We start from the raw sequence: 22,182 nt of genomic DNA, 5'->3' as shown, positions 1-22,182 counted from the left end.
TGACACATTTGTTCACATCATGTTTTTAAATAGACATGCATATGTATGTGCTGGATCAGAATGTATATATTTTTTTATCATTTTAAAGTAATCTCTACACCTAATATGGGGCCTGAACTCACCACACCAAGATCGAGAGTCACATGCTCTAATGACTGAGCCAGCCAGGTGCCCCCAGAATGTGTGTGTATGTGTGTGTGTGTGTGTGTATAATAATATAATGTATATATATATATATATATATTTTTTTTTTTTTTTGTGGGCCTTGATCAAGAAACTTTAATAGCCACCAACCTAACTTTTTGCTTCTTCTTTAATATTGATAGAACAGCAATGTTTTTCAGGTTATAATAGCCTGATGTGAGGGACCCTCTCAACAGTACCAACTTGTTCTGAAAGGCCGAAGCGAGGGTAGGGAAAGGTGAGAAATGAAAACCACCCCCCACTCATCGCAAGACCTACCAGCAGCGGAGGGGCGTGTTGTTGGACCAACAGCATCAGCATCACCTGGGAGTCCTGCCTAGACTGACTAAATTAGAACCTTCATTTTAATAAAATTCCTAGATGGTTCATATTAAAACAACTAACCACGTACCGGGTAGTTAAAGCTATTACCGTTCTTCTCACATCTCTCAGATACTTTCATCATTTTCGCACACACCAGCTACCAGTTTGCTTTTAATCCTTGCTGCCTGCTCTACCTTCAGTGTCAGAATGAACTTTGCCTGTGAGCAAGGAGCACCGAGAGAGATTAAAAATATACCTCCCACTGGGGAACCCTTAACCGATGATGGACAGGTGAGGGGGATAAATATTCTATCACTCCATCCCTTAATTCTGAAGTCTGAACTATGTTTTCTCCATGGTTCTCTTACAGGATTGAGCCAAAGTGACTGTTAGCATACTTTGCTTGACATCACGTCCTTGACTGGCCTCCTTCCCTTCATTTCTCCAATGTCCCCACCCGCTTTACCTGGGGGACATTCTAATAAATCATTTCACCTGGATCCTGTCACAGCATCTGCTGTTGCAGAACCCAATTAAAATACAAGGCAAGGTAGGGTTCATAGACCACAATCTAATAAATACTTTTCCCATATTTTTGCTCTACCCTGGTGTTTACCAAGTGGTAGGACATAAAGTGTACTGGTTTCATGTTCGATTCGGAAGTAGTAAAAGTAATTTTTTTTAAGTTGCTGACAAGAATTTCTGCTTCCAACCAAGATGGAATAACAAGGACCAAATTTATCCTCTCACTTGAAACAACTGGAAAAAAACTCATCAATCTATGAAATAACAATTTTCAAGCCATTTCATATCAGGTAACAAAGAAGAGTCATCTCTCAGAGACAAGAAAGAGGTGAGTCCTGTGACTGCCCAACTTCCTGGCTTTGGAGAGTTTCCAGACTATAGTGCAAGGAGGGACAACTAAATAGAGCTTCACGGACTCTCTGAATGAAGGAACAGAGGCTGTGAGGAGACCAAGGCAACTGGAGTCGTCAGGGAAGAAGCCAGGGAAGAGAGAGATGCGCAGAAAAAGGAAAATGATACTAACTGTAAATATGGACCTATACAAGGAATAAAGAGGACTGGGATCGGGAACTGTATGGGTAAATATCAAGGTTCTTTTTGTTATTATTTAAAAAGTTGATGACAAAAATACAGTGAATTTTATTAAGTATGGAGCTGTAAGTGCATATAACAGACATTTTGTTGTTTAATTTAAATATTAAATTCTATTCACTTTCAGTGCCTACTTTATATTTTTCAGAAATTGGCATCTGCTGAAAATGATATTCTGTAATACCATTCTGATTTTGAGGCACCCAGGTGGTCAGTCAGTTAAGTGCCTGACTTCTGCTCCATCATGCTCTCAGGGTCCTAGGATGAAGCCTTGCATCAGGCTCTAGGCTCAGTGGGGAGTCTGCTTCTCCCTCTCTTCCTCTGCCCCTTCCCCTGCTCCTGCTCTCTCTTTCTCTCTCATATAAACAAATAAAATCTTAAAACAACAGCAACAACAAAAAACCTGTTCTGGGACACCTGGTGGCCCAGTTGGTTAAGCCTCTGCCTTCGCCTCATGTCATGATTCTGGGGTCCTGGGATGGAGCCCCATGTTGGGCTCCCTGCTCAGCAGGGAGTCTGCTTCTCCCTCCCCCTGCTCTGCTCATGAGTGCACTCTCTCTCTCTCTCTCCCTCCTTCTCAAATAAATAAATGCAATCTTTTAAAAAACTCTTATTTTTGTAATTCGGACCATTGTCTATAATTCCCACAAAAGGAGTACAGCTTACTTTCTTTTTGTTTCATCGCTACAATGAATTGCTATCTTATTATAAAATTAATATTCTGTCCAATAAGAAAAAATTATCAAAAGTACCCAAAATGTTGACTTATAAATCTTTGATATGACAAATGACTTGCCTAACTTTCTTTTATACTTTTAAGATATATGAACATTTTTTTTACCAAGAATCTGCAGCTGGAATGGTTTTCTTCTTAGTGTCTATAAATATTTAGAAAGTTCAATTATCATACTTAAAATTGCCAGAGCTGTATTATGCTTAACCATTTAAAATATTGATTTGCTTAGATGTTTTTAGATAAAACTTTATCGTTACGAGTTGAATTTAATGTTATTTCATAATGGACTTGTAACACTCAGTAATAAATGAGCTTTTATGTAGATAAGTTTTCTCAATCTCCTTTATCTTACCTAAAAGAATTCATTACCAGGGGAATTTTTGTCCCTAACTGCTCCAAAACTCACAGGAAACATTCATTTTTGAGCAACTACCTAGTGTATGTAACATAAAACTAATGTAACACTATGAAAGGACTCTTGGACTTATCCAGGAATTATTGGAAATGAAAATAACATTATGCTCAAATTAAACATTTAATATATAAAATACCTCAACATCTGTAGGAATTTGTAGATAATTATTCATTAATTATATGAGTTAGATATATTATAGCACAGAATTATTGCATCATACATACTATGTTTTTCCAGTTTAGTCCATATATTCTATAATTTAGGAAGGTTTTTTAATAGAGAAAAAAAATTATTTAAAAAAATTCGTTTATTTAGCTTTCTCTCAGGAAACAGCTAATTTGTATGTTGAAAACACGATAACTATGGAGCCACTCAATCACAACGGAACTGCGAAAATAAAAAAATCAAAAATTTTTGGGGCACCCAGGTGGCTCATTTAGTTGAGTGGCTCACTCTCGATTTTAGCTCAGATCATGATCTCAGGGTCCTAGGATAGAGCCCCAAGTCAGGCTCTGCGCTCAGTGGGGAGTCGGCTTGGGAATTCTCTCTCTCTTCCCTCTCTCCATCCCCCTGCTTGCAATCCCCCCCCCCAACAAATAAATAAATAAATAAATCTTTTTAAAGATTAAATTTCTTTTAATCACTTTGGTGAGATAATCTCTACCTGTAATAAAAAATAAAGTTCAAGAGAACTGACAAGTATATGAAAATAAAATTCTATCAAAAACGTAGAAATGTAGGTCTCTGCATGTTACTGAGAAGTTAAAAATAATCAGTGTGAAGTATTTGTTAATAAAGTGAGTTTAGAGGGTTAAAAATCAATATATAAATTTGAATAAATTCAGGGCACAAAGGTAGAAAGAAAATTCACAATTTTAATTATCATGTAATTATTTTTCAGGCTTTAAAAAGTATGCCATTAAAATTAATTGATTAATTAAAGTCAGACTTTAAGAGTGAGAACATTTGACTTTGCACTCAGAAAATTATGTTTCTATAGTGTTACAATTTTTATAATAAAAAAGATACACCTTTACAAACTCTCCATAATGTTGGTGAGACAATGGTTGCAATGTTTTCAGGTGCTTAACATTCCCACCGATTATTTTTGCATGAGTCCTGATTAACAAAATGGATGAATACTTCTACTACTTAGAGTCAAGCCACTAATGAAAGGTAATAGGTGTCATAAAGTGTGGTCATCCTCTTACATGTTTTTCTTCACCAAATTCCTTAGCAGGCCCTGCACTTTTTCTGTGATCCATACATAGTATATATTGTAGACCCTATGACCCACTATAAAACAGATATTTTGCTAGGCCCTGTGAATACACAGTTTCTCCCCTGAAGACACTCACAGGTTTGTGGGGAGGAATAGAGAAATTATTATGAAATGCATAAGTGGGAACAAAGTGCAGAGGAAGCTGGCAATGTGTAATTTTTTAGCATTTATGGCCATCACTCTCTTGCAAAATAAAATGAACAGACATTAAAGATTTTATTGAGTTCACTAATTAATAAATGCCTGTAAGATGTTAAAGCTGGTGTAAAGGAGAATCTGAAGAATGGATGGACCTAGAGGTAGATGCTGACATAGATAGAGATATGCAGACACATTCCAGAATGTTCGAATGGCTGCTTACAGATGCAAGACGAGGGGAATAACACGTAAACTTTGGAATATATTTTTCCACTGAGCAGATAGCAATTGTATCTCTGCTGGAGAAACTCATTTACATTTCCGTGGACAAGAATGGTTTTTATGCCTATCATCTTTCTACTATTTACGGAGTTATAAAACAGCCTAGGTCAAGGTCATCAAAGGCACAGACCCAATTCCCCAAGCACAGCGTCAGCTAGACAACCAACCAAAAGAGAGTGTTTTTACTTTAAGAGACATTACAGTCTAATTTATTAAAACCCTCCAGAAATAGGGAAACATGACATAGTCACGTACTGAGAGGTCAAGGCCTTTCTCAATTAGAGGCACAGAGACAAAGCTTGACACGTAGAGAACATACAGTGTCAGTTTTACAATTTTAGGCAAGGGTCAAAAGTAAACACAGAAACACAAAAATTCATTGACTTGCTAATTCAGATCTTTGAGAGTTGTTCTCGTTATCAGTCAACAGAAAATTCTTAATTGATTTTAGCACACAAACAGACAAAAGATAAACACAAACAGAAAAGCCTTTCACATCAAATTCCCTGCCATTTCCCATTTGTTAGAAAATAAATTTCTATCATCCATCTGACAGAGATTGTCAAAAATTCCCACTATAAAATCAATTTTCTAATCACTGTTGTCAACTATATGGAATAAATTATCATAGGGTACAAACCCCTGCCCTGCCCTGCTTTTACACACACACACACACACACACACACACACACACACACACACACACACACAGAACTACAGTGAAACAGAGTCAGCAAAGTTTAAATTTTATCGCCACTTGGGAATTCCCGTGGGCTACCTTCCACAACAATCTCTTTTGGGTGAACCTTTTGTGTATTTTTGTAGGACCTCCCAAATTGTTCAAATATTTTTTAAAAATGTAAATCCATGACTCTTATACTAATATAAGGCATTTTATTTTGTTTACTTGTTAATGAGTGAACTAGTAAGATTTTAAAACTTGTCCAAAGGAAAAATCCAAATTTTATATATATTGTCAACAGCACTGAAATGAATTTCCTTACAGACTCAAAATGGCTTAATACCCTGTAGGGCAATAAAATAAAACATTCGAAATTATCTTTTCTGCAAAGCAGAAACTACTTGTAGCTCTACTGACCGAAAAAGTTTATTTGTACTTTTATGGACAATAATCATTCACATTACTATAAGCTTTCTACACCTAACATAAGTTGTAAAACAGTCCAGTGACACACTTGAAGTTGCCATAGAATGAGATATCTCCAAAGGACCAGATAGAAAAATGCCAACATTTCAATGAAAGGCTACCCAGAAATCTTATGTAGCCCATTTTCAAGTTTTTTGGTTTTCCTGAGACCAAAAGAGGAGGTAAAATACTGAGCTAGGAAAACAAGGCTAGATACAGGTGATGAGAATGTACGAAAACACCAAGGAGAAGATGGCAGAAAGGTAGAGTGGAATAAGACATAGTGTCACAAAATGGTACCAGGCATTCAGGGAATATTGGAAGTCATGTCTAGCTGAAGTGTGAGATCTGAGTCTAGGAAAATAACACTGATTTAGGAGAGGTGCACTGAAGCCAGGATTTTGGTGCTGCTATTTTAAAGTAGTGAATAACTTTATAGCTGCTGGGTTTTTTCCGTCAACGATGACTCATTGGTGCTATGGAGAGTGATGTGGGGTTAAGAGCTATTGGATCAAGGGTATTATACACGGTAAAAGACAGTGATGTTCTGGAATGAGACAGTGTTGGTGGGGATAGAGAAATGTCAACACAAAAGTAATTCCAGAAATAGGATCTGAGAATCTTTAGAACAAATAGAATAAGTCATTTTAACCCTTAAGCCAACTTCATTGAGGTAACTTTTTAAATCTTAAATTATTGCCCTAGCCCATAGCAAATATACAGGCAGGCTTGAATTTAATGGGTCAAATCTCAGTATTGGTCTAAGCACCTGATGACTGTGTCAGACTTAAATCCATGTATGAGAAGCTGCCATTAGATACCTTTCAAAGGGGCTTCATTATAGCCTGGGGTGGTTTAGACACAATTTTCATAGTCACGGAGCAGATTTTTTTTAAAGCTCAGAATACATTTATCCAAATTTTAAAAGTAGCACAAGACAAATTAATAGACTCTGGAATTGAATCGATACATTTTTATTTCATAATATAAAAAGAGAAACATGACTATCCTTCATGAATAGATACCAAGATTATGAATTCAGTACTATTATACTTTTTTTTTTTCATCTTCTTTGTTTTAGAGATTTGAGCTCTTCTTTTTTCCTGATAGAAGTTTGAGATGGGAGTGCGCCTGGGGGGCGCAGTCGTTAAGCGTCTGCCTTCGGCTCAGGGCGTGATCCCAGCGTTCTGGGATCGAGCCCCACATCAGGCTCCTCTGCTGGGAGCCTGCTTCTTCCTCTCCCACTCCCCCTGCTTGTGTTCCCTCTCTCGCTGGCTGTCTCTATCTCTGTCTAATAAATAAATAAAATCTTTAAAAAAAAATGAAGTTTGAGATGGATCTTGGATACTTCACAATTTATGATGGTTACTTCGATAACAATAACTTCATAGTATAATGTACTCCCATCTATTTTTTAATTTGCTATAAATATATAAGCTTATATATCAATGTTTGAAAAAATAATAGGCAACTAGCACAAACTATGTGCCTTTTTTTTCAGCAGGTGGAGAATTATGTTCTGACAGAAATGACATTTCTCTGCCTCCCCCAGAATATTTTTAACTGAAAACTCATGGGGGAGATTGTAGTAATAAAAATACAACCTAGCAATGAATTTATTATAGTAGATTTTTTATTATAGAGATGTTAAGTCAGGAGAAATACTTTATGATACTGCTGATTCTTAAAATATGAACAGCTTTCCCCTCCCCAATTTTAGCAAAGTCTGATAAAAAAGACAACAAGAATATGCGGAAAATGTAGAGTTACAGCTGCTCTTTATTTCTTAGATCTTTGATCATGAATTTAGAATACGACTTTGAAATGTAGAGCACATTTCATTAAAATAGTTTTTATCATTGAAATCTCCCATCCCAAAGGTTCTCTCTCCTGTTCTTTATGATAAGAAAATGAATTTCCATTTTGGCAATTGGTACAGAGATGTGTTAATCAGTTTGCTCTGTCTTAATAGATAAGCTGATTTTACATTAGGAAAGAAAATTTATAGGATTATTTAACTAGCAGTCTAGATCAAGGAGGGCAAACATGTAGCAAGAATTCCACCATTCTCTTCACCCTTTCTCATGACAGACATTACTAATCTAGCAATGTACTTTTTTTCTCTACGGCTGGAAGTGACCTCAGAGTCCTCCTCAAATCACTTGGAGTTAGCACATAATAGAAAAGTTATTGTCGGCCCTTATTTAACAGTCTAGCAGGAATCAAATAATTTAACAAGGAACATTTTATTTCAAGTACTATTAATCACCACTATCGTATAGCTCACTATTTCAATGCTGTTGCTATACCACTAGGAAAAATAAATGGTAGCCAAAACAACTATAATAAGAAATGGGGCGCCTGGGTGGCTCAGTCGGTTAAGCATCTGTCTTTGGCTCAGATCATGATCCCAGGGTCCTGGGATCAAGCCCCACATTGGGTTCCCTGCTCAGTGGGGAGTCTGCCTCTCCCTCTCCTTCTGCCCCTCCCCCTGCTTATGCTTTCTCTCATGCTCTCTCTTGTGCTTGCTCTCTCTCTCTTTCAAATAAACAAAATCTTCAAAAAAAAAGAATAGGTAGCATAAAACCATTATAATAACAGAGTTCAATCATACATGTTCCTTGCTACTGATATTTCCCATAATTCACTGAAGATCTGGATAATTTCCAAATATTTATTATGGAGATGTTAATAGGTTGATAAAATTGTACAATTTCTAGTTTTTGTACAATTAGTTCAAAATGCAGAATTCCCAGGCCTACAGAATGTACTTACCATGAAAACTAAATAAAGGCAAGAAATCAAAACACTGTATACATTACACAGGTAAATATATTTGTATATTTATGTTCATGAACGTACACATTTAACGCAGCAGAGACCAACCGTCCAGATCCTTAGACTTCTACAATGATTTTAAACATGAAAACAGAATAGTCAAAAGATAAAATAGATAAAAGATAGAATGTTTTCTAGAACCAAGATGCCCTTCTTGACATTGAAAATATGAATTGTGATTCTTGCAACATGGTGCAAAGGTAAGAGCAATCTCAATGTTGACATACGCTTCCTTCATAGGGTTTTTATTTGGATGAAATCATACATACAATGGCAGAAAAATGCAAGGGACTCAATAAATGTTATACACCATTCCTCCCTCTTTCTGTGAAAACTAGGCCATAGCTCTTGGAGAGTAAGAAGTGTATGCCTAAGGAAGTGTATGCCTAAAACCTCATATAGGATAGTGCCAGGCTTACTACAGGTGTTTGGGAAGGAATCAACTGTTGATTGGTTTACCTTGTGGAAAGACAACAACATCCTGATTGGTTGCAATGTCTTTGTGTTAGTTTGATGCTACTGGTAGAGGTGGGGTCAGGTTTTAAATTGGTTTGAATAGAAGATCACCACTTCTTTTCCAATACCGTGTGTCTGGAAGTCTGTGGATATGTGCACATCCTTACCATTTCCTAGCTAACTTATTGTAGTCCTTGAATATGAATTATAACAGCACACATTAGTTCATTTGCAAAATTAAGGTTCTCCTCCTGACCCATAACACTCTTCTGAAAAATCTAAGGTAAGTTTTCTTATTCTAATTTAAATTTCATTTTCTTGAAAGATTATGATCATTTCACTGCTTTTGAATCAGAATTAATACCATACTTTCAAGTGTTGAAAACTGATGATTTTGGACTCTTTTGCAAGGTAACAGTCAAGAGATTCGTGTTTATTCTGCTATTTGTAGCCAGTTAAAATACTAAATTCCATTATGGAGAAATTAAAATTTTCTCCAAAATGTATTGGAAAATATTCAATAGATTCAGAATTACCTTAGTCTTGGTAGGGTTTGAGGATGCATGAATCAGATGGCGAGTGTTAAGGACAGCAGCTCAATCCACTAAGCTGATCATTTTATTCATTCTCAGATTCATTCGTTTCTCAAGTCCTAACTGAATGCCAATTACAGGTAAGACCTTTTTCTAGGGGCTGGAATAATCAAACTGAACAAACGAAACCCAAAACTGTGGATATTCTGAGCCACTGTTCCTACGGTTAAAGCGTTTCCCAGCCACCACTGTAAGTGTAGCCAGACCCCTGCTTTGATTGCTCTTAGGAAAGTTAAATAAAGAAGCCAGTTGTCGATCCATAAGAGATAATTATGAAGAGGCTCATATTTACATTAAAATATAATATAGTAACTTATTGAGTTGAAGTGGTATTCCTTAAAGAAAAAGAGTAAAACCTAGATTTTGAAGTATGCCTGAGATTAAAATTTTAAAGTCATGATCTCTGTACTTGTTTGTTCTTCTTGAGGCCTTCTACTATGCCACTTCTTACCCAACTATTAAAGAAAAAATTAAACTCAAAAGGACCTCAACTCAATAGGGTGCTATATGTGATACATATATTTAATAAATGTTTTTCTGAATAAATGGCTGAATAAATAGCTATTTAGAGAAATCAAAGTAGTAACAAACTGTGGAGTTGAAGTGAGAAGCTGAGGAAGATTACCACAACATTCCCAGCTCCCGAGGCCAATGTACCACCGAAGTCCACAGATAGGATTGCACTAAACCTGGACAAGCAGAGTTTCTCTCCTGTCTACTCTCCTGCACTTCAGGGCCCTCTGGGTTTGAGGTATCTTTTTCAAAATTAAGTTTCTCTCCAATTGCTGGGATAACCAGGCCTGGCATGACATTCTGGGGGAGGGTGGGGGGGGCCAAGCCTATACCTGGATACTCATAGGCTCTGTCCATGTTTCTCATATTTGGGATACTTTCTAAACTTATACAGACACTCCCTTGCTTGTCCATGCATGTCAATATGCATGTATGTGCACACACACACACACACACACACACACACACACACACACACACGGGGTTGACCAGATGCTCCAAGTTGCTCAAGTCTTTGAACCTGTAGACTCATACTGGGGCCGTGACTGGGGCTGATTAAAGTTTACAGAACAGTCACTCCCTTTCCCCTTCTGAGAGCACGAAGAGCCTCCTCCGTCTGTGCCTGTGGTTAGTGATTCACATACAACTCAAGGAGTCTAAGTTCTGAAGGAAAAAGAAGCCCTGTGGTAGAGACCAGAAGCAATAAATTAGAATAAATGCAACGTGCGTGAAGCCAGAGCCATTTTCTCCTCCCATTCTAATAAGAATGCTGGGTGAGGGGGAAGACAGAAGGCTGGAAGCTAATAGATGTTGTAGTTTCTCTGTGTCCTCTTGTGGGCTGAACCCTGATAGGATCAGGGTCCCCAGAGGGTGGAGATGAGCATTTAGACTCTCCTATCCGGAGACACCATATTCTGTATTCTCTCTTACGTCCCTTGTGCTACAATGGAACGGGAGCAGTGAAATCAATACAGAAAGGATGCAGGGTAGACTGAGGCAACCGCTGAGTGGGGCCAGAGGGCAGCCTACCTTCCTTGTGCAATCAACAAAGGGCAGAGCTAAGTTGAGGGAAAGAAAGCTACCACTGCTGGTAGTTCACACCCACGGATGGGTTTGCAGGATTCTAGGTGAGAAGAGGGATAGCACTGCCTTGGATGTACTGTGGACTATGCTGTCCAGGGACTGGAAAAAAGATCTATTTATCTCACATAACGCTGTCCTAGAAAATAACCATGACCAACCACTAGGTGATGTTTTCACCCATGCCCAAAGGTCTCACCATCTTCACATGGACAAAAAGAACCCTCCCTGGAGAGGGAGATTTGTCTGAGATAATTCTTAGGGGACTACATTTACCTTGAATTGTCAAGATTAACTTTTGTCCTGCTGCATAGAAGAGAGACTTAAAGCAGAAATTAAGCTCCATTATATGAAACCAAAGTAAGTTCTGTTCCTTACACCTGAGTTTGTGGCCTGTGAAAATTCATAACCATTACACAAATATAAAACTTTCCATTTGAATTGCTAGCATTTGCAGTGAACAATAATTTTGTATGATGGTTAACCAATCCTTTAAGTCAGCTTGAACAGGAACATGCTTTACCCAAAAATACAGGGGGAAAAAAAAACACCTTTAAACATCTTCTTGCCAAAGTCCAAAGACTTCTTATAATGAATATTTCAATTCAGTGCTGTGATGCCCCATATTTCTGTTGAATGGTGAAGCATGTGTGATTCATTAAGCTCTCATTCATTATGAAAATAGACTATCAAATTATATTCTTTGTATGTGAAATCATTATGGAAGTAATTTACAAAATACATTAAGCCCTTTCATGATCTTTCTAAAGGAAAAGGCAAATAGTTTTAAACACATTCCAAGGTCATTATCATTTTAAAATTTTAGATCTTACTTTTCATTAGTTATTTTGTGAACTATCTCTTGCACAAATATCTAAATTTAGTTACACTTTGCACAGCACAAAACTACTTTTTATGTGTGCCCAGGAGAATCATGATTCAAGTATGTTTTCGTGAAGTTTAAAATAAAGATGAAATTCTAGTTTCCTCAATACTGTGTTCAAATGTTCTTTTCCTTGCCTCTCAAATTTGTGTAAGCCAGTCTTGCCCCTTGGAGAATGTAACACGATTCTTCATCTCTTCAATTTTTGTACTAAATCATCATTTTAAAGTTGCAAAAGCAACATATAAACCCGACAGTGTGTTGCAAGTTTAAAATAAGGTTGTTTGACCCCCTGTGAGGTTTTAAAATCACTTATCTACTTGAATTAAGGTAGCAGTCAGAGCAGACGTAGTGTCCTACACTGCGCACACTCACAATACTGTTCATTACCACGAACATGTCGGTACATGTTTGTTTCCCAGGAAAAATAGAGCCCTATTCATTATTCATAGAGGTCCTCCCGTACAGTCAAGACATTCATTCTTTAATGGCTCTATGACTGGGGTGTTGTGAAGCCCAAAGATGTTATTTTTGGAAGATAGTTTACCAATTAAAAGCAAACAGCACTGGATTGCTTAGTAGTGTCCTCAACATTGATTGGCTATGATTGCACATGAACATCAGGAGAAAACTGAAGGCTCATTGCTCCCGGATTCTCTGCTTGCCTCAGACACCTCCCTGGAAACAGATCGTTAGTGGATGGAACTTCCAACTTCCAAGCTCAGACTTTTTCTCTTCTCCAAGTAACTTAAAAAATGCACTAGGTTTACTCCATCACATTTAATTATTTCCCCTGAAATGTAATAAACTGTGCGAAGTTAATACAGAGGCAAGTGTTAGAAATGATTGCTTGGAAGTGAATTCAGACTATGAAGACAAATAAGAATGTTTTGTTCAAGTAAAAAGAAATGATGATGTTTTATATGAAATTACATATATTCTACTTTTTTGTAGCTGATAAAGGATGGAGGATGTTAGCCATAAATGTTTTATAAAATTCAGTGGCATTAAGTTTGTTTAGATTTTGAGTTACCAATAAAGGACATAGATCAAGATCAGTGCTATTTTCTTAACCATAGATCTAAAAAGTATTGCTAGTTTGTATTTGTTATGCAGGCCATAAACTGAAAGATTTATTACTCTTTTCCTTAGCGTTTACTGATCTTTTAAAATGTGACACAATCTGGGTGTAGTGTAGTCATAGGCTGCTTAGGAAACTTTGTTCTATATGGGAGATGAAAGTACATTTGTAAACACTTTCAGGAAAATCAACTAAAAAAACCTCACTTATGCATAAAACTCAATGAAAATACTAGCATTGATAGAAAATATGTTACAGGATTTGTCTGGTCACATTGAGAAATTGTTTTCCTGGCTTCGTAGGAAGCACATTTTATTGCTAAATCCTAGTGCTTATTATTCATAGTAATGGCTAAGTGGAGGAAGCAAATTTTCTTTGTACCTCTGTGTCCATGTATATTCATTCCAACCATGAAGGTGAATGGTAGAGTTTGAAAAGCTATATAAGCATGAATTATTATTGAAAACATTATCCTTGTAACTGGCTTAAGGGATGATATTCACTATGAAAGAATCAGTTATTGTTTAATTTTTTTTTTTTTTGAGGAGCCAGTCTGGCCTCTTCCCAACATGATTCTAATCTTTGACAAAGGAGAAAGTAAAATATATCAATGAAGTTATTGGTATGTTACTATTTATCTGGCTCCGTTAGGTCTATTTACTCGGTTCCATTAGAACTTTGAGTTTTTTGTTGTAGAGTTGTGTTTTAGTACAACCTGGCTGTTTTCTCCTACCTTCTCTTTCTTATGACCAATAGTTTCTGTATAGTTTTTAACTGGGATGTTTGTGACTGTAGCCACTGGTCGGTCTGGCCTCAAGAACATTGCCTCTAACCTCTCCATCAGCTTTCCGCAGACCAAGAAATACTGCTTTAAGGTGTAACCCTCAACAAAGAAGTTTTATTGACTTATATGTATCAGTAAATACAGCAGAATCCATTTAAAATTTCTTTTTTTTTTTTTAAGATTTTTTATTTATTTATTCGACAGAGATAGAGACAGCCAGCGAGAGAGGGAACACAAGCAGGGGGAGTGGGAGAGGAAGAAGCAGGCTCACAGCACAGGAGCCTGATGTGGGGCTCAATCCCAGAACGCCAGGACCACGCCCTGAGCCGAAGGCAGACGCTTAACCGCTGTGCCACCCAGGCGCCCCTCATTTAAAATTTCTCTCTCTTTTTTTCCTTGCCAGTATCTATGCTAACTTATAATAAAATTAAATGAATTTAATCATTGTATTTTGAAGTTATTAGGTAACTCCCCAAATTAAAGACTTTGAATATGTTTATTATCGAATTGTAAAATATTCAGATCATCTCCTGTTATGAAAAGTAATTTCACATCAAAGTATGATCCTGGATTTCTTCTGATTCTAGTCAATTAAACAATTTTGTAACTTATTTTTCTAAGTAACGTTTGTTTTGTTTTGATCCTCTTTCATGGAGACATTAAGTTAAAAAAAGAGCTTAATCAGAAAATTATCTTACTGTTCCTTCAGAGTAGAGTCCTTCTAAGCTGAAATTCTGTAGATATAGTTTAAAAAGTAGATACCTGTATGTAGTAAAATAGTTAATAAAAGCAACATTTTCTGGATTCACCATCAGTTTTTTCCAAAAACCAAACCTGTCATACTGCTTTCTTTAATGTTGGAATAATTAATAATACTTAATTAACCTGGAGTTTTTAAAATCTGAGAAATCATTATAATAAAGAGAGTTGTTCCATTGGTGAAAATCAGCAACATGTGAAGAGCTCTTCCCTGTCCTTTAATCCTGGGTTGTCTTCCACTTGCCTTAAGGAAGGTCACTGTTGCCCACGGTTACCAAAGGGCAAGGGGATGGAGGGATGGGTGAAACAGGTGATGGGGATTAAGGAATGCCCTTGTGATGAGCACCAGGTGATGTAGGGAAGGGCTGGATTGCTATGTTGTATACCTGAGACCAGTATAATGCTGTATTAACTAACTGGAATTATAATAAAAACTTAAAAAAAAAAAAGGAAGGTCATTGTTTATGGTGCCAGATGATCTGAAAACTATGCAGAGCTCCATTCATCTTTCACAAAAGCAAAGAACTAAAGAAGCAACTGCCAAGATGTATGGTTCCAATAATCTAGGTATGTCAAATTACTGCTTAGCTCCAGAATCATCTCTCACAACATTAATATCGGGATTTATAACAAGTAAGACAAGGTTAAATGATCTTCTTTTATGAACTACAAAAATGCAAGTTTATTAATCTGCAATAGGATTTTCATTTGTGTCACTCTTTTACATTTACATATCTCATTTGGAAATACTTCAAAAACACATGAGCTTTAAATAATGACATTATTGAAGGCATCTATTAATATTGTGAGCCATAAAGTCAAAATGAAACTCTCTTCCTTATGTACAATAAGCTTTTCTAATGATGGTATAAAATGGTGCTTAGACAGTATTACATTTGCCGAGATTGTTCCAAGGCAGAAAGTGGTCTTCACACCAATTTTTGGAAGTAAATATTTTGTTACTTGATTATTTAAATGTACTTTATGACCTAAGATGTATTTCTAGGCATGAATCTCACTTAGAATCAATGGAGAGTGGATTCCTGGATCATTAATAATATAAAAAATTAAAAATAGCATTTTAAATCATTGTAATGTCTTAATATATTTTTATTTATACTTTCCTCATGATTGTAACATTTCAAGTAAATATGGGTAGTGCTTAAGAATATGTGAAATACTTCCATTGTCTATTCTTTCAGCATATTTGGAAACTACATATAAATAATTAGAGCTCTTTCAATTCTCTTGGCTGAACTCTGACATCACTATTAGGCAAAAATCTGATTAAACAGATCACACAATTCCCTCCACTGAAGCCAGATAGCTCAGGCTTCACATTAGAAGAATATGGGGAGACAAGAAGAATCTGTTGTCCATTGGATTTGGTGTTTGGCTTTCCCCAAGAGATCATTAGCAACCCAGAGGGTCCTCAGCTGCCGTAAAGATATAATTTGAATTGGTTTATATTAATACTAGGTATTCTCTTAAGGTTCAATAAATGCTAAATGGACTATTACAATTTGGTTGGGTATAAACCTTGGTAAGAAAAATAAAACATTATTTTCACCACCATTTTTGGTCATTCACCCAAGTTTACCTTTTCTATCCCTGTAACTCAGCAACCTTCCCATTATCCATGCACCAGGCAGAGCTACTGTTGTTAAATTTCTGACAGCTTTTTCATTATAGGCTCTGTTTTTCAAGAGGCAGGTTAACTAAGTGATTTTGATTTGTGCCAAGCTAAGACGTGGAATAGACACTTGAAAACCATTCTCGTGTTTTCATGAGATTTCACTTGAACTTATTTGTCCTACTTGATCTAAATACACACAAGGAAAAAAAACCTAAAATTCATGCTGTTTCTCATTCATGTGTTGGTATAACTGAGCAAAAGAATGGTAAATTCTGTAATTGTGTCTTTTTGTTTAATTCAAGTCTTTGAAAAATGAACAACAAAAACCTTCATAGCACAAAATTGTTATCTTATTGAGAAAAGTATTAACAGCCATTTGTTTTACATATAGGAGATAATGGTAAGACCCCTTTATTTTATAAAACATGACCACAAATGTTATTTGCATTTGTTGAAATCGTGACGTATTTATTTTAAAATAATGTTTCTTATCATAAAAAAGAACTCACATTTCCTGTAGAAAGCTTACAGAATGCAAATAAAAAAGAGAACTGTTTAAAATCAACTTAGCTAATAATATCACAGGGACTTCCAATCTCTTTCTATGTCTACTCTCTCTTTCTTCCTTGTAGTCTTAGAAGCTTCTTCTGGAAAGCATTCCCTGGCTGCCCTTTCCCCTCTTCCACATGGAGCTACCACAGTGTAATTGGTTATACCTTGATTTTTCCAGATTCTATCCATCCACTTCACATACAATACGACAGGGTCTGGCATCCACCCCACTGTTTTATTAAAATGTTCCTGTTGAAGTTTTCAGTAAGTCTCTTTATCATTACCCAAGTACCATTTCCTCTGCCTTTTTTGTCCTTGATGTCTACTGTGATTTGCTTCACGATTGAAAATCTCCTAACATGGATACCATGGCACTCCCTAACCTTGTTCTCTTCTCACATTTGCAACTAACCCCTGTCTCCTACCTTCACTTTTGTTGTTCTTTCTTTAGTCTGCTCTATACATTTATATTGCTTTGATTTGTAAATAGCAGAATAACGAACTGATAGTGGCATAAACTACGAAGATATTTATGCATTATTTAACAAGAAGTCCAGAGGTTGGTCGTCCAAGGACTGGTTTGGTGAGCCAAACAGGAAATAAAAAAATCTAGGTTCTTTCCATCCTCTGTGAGGAGTATCTTGTCTCCTAGTCACCAGGTATTCAATTAGCTCTAAGAAGGCAGGAGGCTGAGATAAAAAGACCTTTCTGCTTTATAGTTCTTGCCTTTAACCAAGAAAAATAATGTTCATCAGAAATTTTCTTACATTTCATTGGCCAGAAATGGATCTTAGGCCCTCTCCTGCACTATTTAATAGAAAAGGGAAAGGACCGCCATGCTTGGGCTAAATGTGATTCATCCCTTGGTGCTGGCACAATGCCCCCAGATGCGGTCAGATTTACAATAGGACGGAAAAGCCCTTGACCATGACATAGATCACGGGCTGCCCCGCTTGCCTATTAACTATGGCTGCTCCTCAAGACTTAGTCTTTTTCCTGCTACAACTCAAAGTCTCTGAGATTCCATTCATCTTATGCCCAGAAGGGGTTGTGAGAAACCGCTGGGATGTAAAAATGGTGTATAACCAAGAATCTTATTGTCCTAATAAATTTATCCTATTTTACCAATGAGACTCACATTTTAAAAATGTCTTCATAATTATTTATTGTGTGTCTTGAACCAATGACCAAATAATGCTAGCCTTTTCTGCAAAATTTACCTTCACCTTCTTTCTGCTCACTATCGTCCTATTCTGGATGCTATCTCTTGAAACATTTACCATTATGGCAGAACTCCATGTGTTTCTCTTTCTTACCTTTCTCTTGCTTCTATGTGCTTGCTTCCTCTGGTTTGATGTTCTTCAATGTCCTAACCTTTCTCCTATTACATACAATATAAACACTAGTGGTAGAGTTTGAGTCCTTTGGCTAAACTTTTTTCTTTTTCTATCTAAACCAAATGCCAATTTCTCCTTAATAATATGAGCTCTCTTCTTTCTAGTCTCTTCTACGAACTTGCGTGTCATTCAGTGTTTATTCCAATACCTCACGTAGGCTGTGCTGTTGCCCTTAGCTAGAAAGTTTGACTTTGTCCCTGTTACACCACTTCAAATAGTACCGCATTACCCAACAAGTGGGCCGAGTAGGGGCTGAGAGGACCAGTAAGGTAAGTTACTTAATTCTTTGGTCTGACTGGAGTTCACAGTCCTACTTTACATTGTTTCATCCTCCTGACGTATTACAGTAATTTATTTGTGCTTGATTAAGTTATAATTCTTTCCATATACTAGCCTTGTCATAAATCCTAAGGTCATTTTATAAGTGTAGGAATTATGTACAACAACCTAGTTCTGTACAGTTGCACGGAATGCTCATTAAATACTTAATGATTCATTGATTTTTAAATAATTTAAACCACTTATACTGTGTTTTTACCCATTCTTCCTCTACCTCCAACACCCTTTTTTATTGTATTATCTGCTATACACTGCTAGGGTCAAGGTAAAGTAAAACAAGTCCCAATATGAGATAATAGGGTAGGTTATGTGTGTATTTACCCCTTCCTCAGGAGTGTACAATGTCTATCACCCAGCTATGATAGAAACAGAAGTTTGAATGAAGTCACGTCAAATATCATAGAAATAATGACTTGGTCACAGCAATTTCTAATCATACCCATCTTATCCTTTTCCCACAAAGAGTAGATTTTGTTCTCATCTTGATTTCAGACTTTGAGGAAAATGAGTTCAGTGACTTAAGGTCAGACAGCACAATATCATGAAGACAAAAATTGTGTGAAAATTTTGAGAAGTAAACACGTATGTGGCTGTTGTTTTCAGAAAGAAATGTTTAGCTATGGAATTTTGAAGAAGAGGAAGTCAATTTGTAAACAAGTCAGCCTTATATTTTTAAGCATTTCCATGACTTAAATGAGGTTGGATCTTAAACTTGAGTCCCTTTTTAGTGGAGTAAGAGAGGAGGAATTCATCTAAGAGAGGAAAAAGATGTACCTAACTTGCTGTGATGATAACAAATAAATGACTTAAATTTCATGAGTCATTCTGGTCATTAACAGCCATCATCAGAAAAACGTCTGCATGTGTGGCTTTATAGGTGCGCTCCACACAACCGAACATTACCCTAAAGTAATTTTGAGTCATGTGCGGCCTGAATACATTTAGCCACAGAAGTGAGTTAGCATTATCTTTGGTTGTTGTTGTTGTTGTCTTGCATTTAACTACCTTAGTATTTGAGGAAGCTGTGGGTCTCCACACCAGTTTCTGCTTAGCAGAGTTCATTAACATAAGAAAGTCAATAAGAAATTAACTGGTCCTGAATTTTCATTTTTATTTCATTTCATAAAACTTGAGTGTAAGATGGGAAGAAAGTGAACCGATTCCCCAGTTGAGAATTCTGTTCACTTGGAAGAAAATGTTAAGCCCAGTATGTGAGATTGGGGAGAAGGAAGGAAGAAGGCATTCGACCCCCCAGTATCTTCCTTCGTGCCCCCCACTGACCCCTGCTCTCTCATTTTCCCATTGCTTCCTTGTTGTGTTCCTTCTCCTTAGCTCTCCTGTTCCTCCACACACTAGAATCTAAGCGTAAGGACTTCTGATGCAAGATTATGTAATATTTGAAATTAAAAAGGGTGAAATTTATGAGTCCAAAACCAAAAATTAAAAAATAAAAATAAAAAATTACTGGTCTCTGTGTGCACGAAATGTCTTTAGATAACAAAACAAAACAAAACAAAGCCAAACAGAAATGAGACCATTAATTACCCCGATGATTGTGCTCTGAAAGTCAGGGGTTCCCCAAATGTTTATTTCTACGCGGGCTTTGTGTTTCAGTAGGTCATAAATTGTTGCTCGTATTTAGAGCAACAATTGGAATTGCGTGGTCCTTCAAGTCCACAAAAGCATAGTTTAATGCCACATATGTTAATGATTTAAAATACTTTGTCTTTCTAGATTACTTACTTAAGTCTTTAAAGGAAACGTTTCGGATCAGTATGAAGGATGTGAAGTGAGTGAGAAAACAGAACCGCTTCCTTTTTTTCCTTTTTCTTCTACCGAGTGGCAAGAGATCCAGTCCAGGTTTTGCTTTCGACTCTGCCTCTGAATTTCGGCTGTGCTCAGTGTAGCACGTTTCTCTCTCTCCCCTCCTTTCTCCTTCCCTCTAGCCTCCAGTGTCTGTCTCCGGGATTTCTCTCTTCCTATTTCAGGAGGACTCTCACAGGCTCCCTCAGCCTGTGTGAAGCTGAGGTTTCCCCTGGATCCCGTTTATCCCCAACACATACCTCCACGCACACGCGTCCCCAAGAACCCGCGCTCGCCCCGACACACACGCGCGCACACACACTCGCGCTCGCCTGTCCACCTCCCTCTCCGGGAGAGCCGGCGCGCGTTCCCACCTTCGCCGCACACTCGGCGAGCCGAGCTCGCAGCGCTCTACGATTCTGCGGCTCGGAAGTCGGATCGCAGCTCTGAACCCCCATGGTGGTTTTTTTTTAAACATTTCTTTGCCTCCTCTCTCTCGTTTTTTATTGCACCGTTTTCGAGCTGGGGGGCTAGAGGAGCAAGGCGGCTGCTTTCCCGGCCAGCCCTGGTTGGCTTGCCATCCTCCATCTGGCTTATAAAAGTTTGCTGAGCGCAGTCCAGAGGGCTGCGCTGCTCGTCCCCTCGGCTGGCGGAAGGGGGTGACGCTGGGCAGCGGCGAGGAGCGCGCCGCTAGCTCTGGCGGGCTTTCGGCTCGAGGGGCAAGGTGAAGAGCGCACGGGCCCTGGGGTTTACCGAGCTGGATTTGCACGTTGCACCATGCCTTCTTGGATCGGGGCTGTGATTCTTCCCCTCTCCGGGCTGTTGCTGTCCCTCCCGGCCGGGGCGGAGGTGAAGGCGCGGAGCTGCGGCGAGGTCCGCCAGGCGTACGGTGCCAAGGGATTCAGCCTGGCGGACATCCCCTACCAGGAGATCGCAGGTAAGCGCGGGCGCGCGGCCCGGCAGGCTGCAGCCCTCGGCGGCGCACGTCCCCCGGGCCGCCCGGCGCCCTCCTTCCTCCCCCTGTTGCTGAGTTGTTGGTGTTCACTTTCTGTCAGGGCTCTCCCGGACGCCGGCGGATGCTCCGGCGGCTGCTCCCGCGGGGAAGGTGTGCGTCTCAGCTGCCTCATTGTGTGCACACGCGGGAGCGCCCTCCCTCCCTCTGCTCTGGCGCCCGTGCGCCCCCTTCGTTGTGGGCTCGGGCCGGGCGGGCCGGGGAGCCCGGGACACCCGGGGGCGGCCGCGGCGCGAGGGCAGGTCGCCGAGCGGGGCGCCCACGCCGCGCCTCTCGCTCAGGCAAACTTGGAAGAACTGCGGCCGCAGTTTGCCCAGCGCCACAGTCTGAGTGGCGCCTTCCCCACTCCCGCCCTCGCGCCGGCGGGGGCGGTGGAGAGACGCGGAGGGCTCCCCTAGCCGCCCGCTCGGCTCTCCCGGTCCTTCCGGGAGGCAGAGCGCACGGCGGCCCGGCCGGGGGCGGGCGAGGCCGGGGGGACCCCACCGGGGGAACCCGGCCTCCGGACGTCGGCAGTTCCGGGCTGGTTTGGGGAGTGCACGGGCTGCCAGTTTCGGGCTTGGGGCGGGCTTTCGCTTTCCGGGTCCTCAGTGCTTTCCCCATTGCGGTTGGTCACTCGCGGTTCGGGGGATACCCCCGGCACCCGGCGCGGCGCCCGGACCTGAGCGCGATCTCGCCCGCCCGCCTGTTCTCAGAAGCTGCGCCAACTTAAGCGGGCGGCTCACTAGGGGGTTTGTTCGGGGGTCCCTGGACCCCCGCGTGCCCCGCGGGCCAAGCCACTAGCATTCCTGCGCCGAGAGCTCGAGAGCCCCCACCCCCTTCCTCGGCGCCAGTGT

General features: G+C 39.1%; 1 protein-coding gene across 1 annotated transcript in view; it reads left to right on the top strand.

The window, feature by feature from the left end:
• The first annotated feature begins 20,410 nt into the window (after positions 1–20,410).
• The window catches only part of GPC6 (glypican 6), a 1,041,998-nt gene continuing 1,040,226 nt past the window's right edge, over positions 20,411–22,182 (top strand). The window contains exon 1 of the mRNA XM_026493466.4: positions 20,411–21,274. Coding sequence (XP_026349251.1) covers positions 21,115–21,274 — 160 coding nt within the window. The 5' untranslated portion in view covers positions 20,411–21,114. The remainder of the gene's footprint in view (positions 21,275–22,182) is intronic.

The sequence above is a fragment of the Ursus arctos genome, unplaced genomic scaffold, assembly GCF_023065955.2.
Source record: "Ursus arctos isolate Adak ecotype North America unplaced genomic scaffold, UrsArc2.0 scaffold_10, whole genome shotgun sequence".
In the NCBI taxonomy this organism is placed as follows: Eukaryota; Metazoa; Chordata; class Mammalia; order Carnivora; family Ursidae; genus Ursus; species Ursus arctos.
This window is presented reverse-complemented; position numbering and strand designations above follow the sequence as displayed.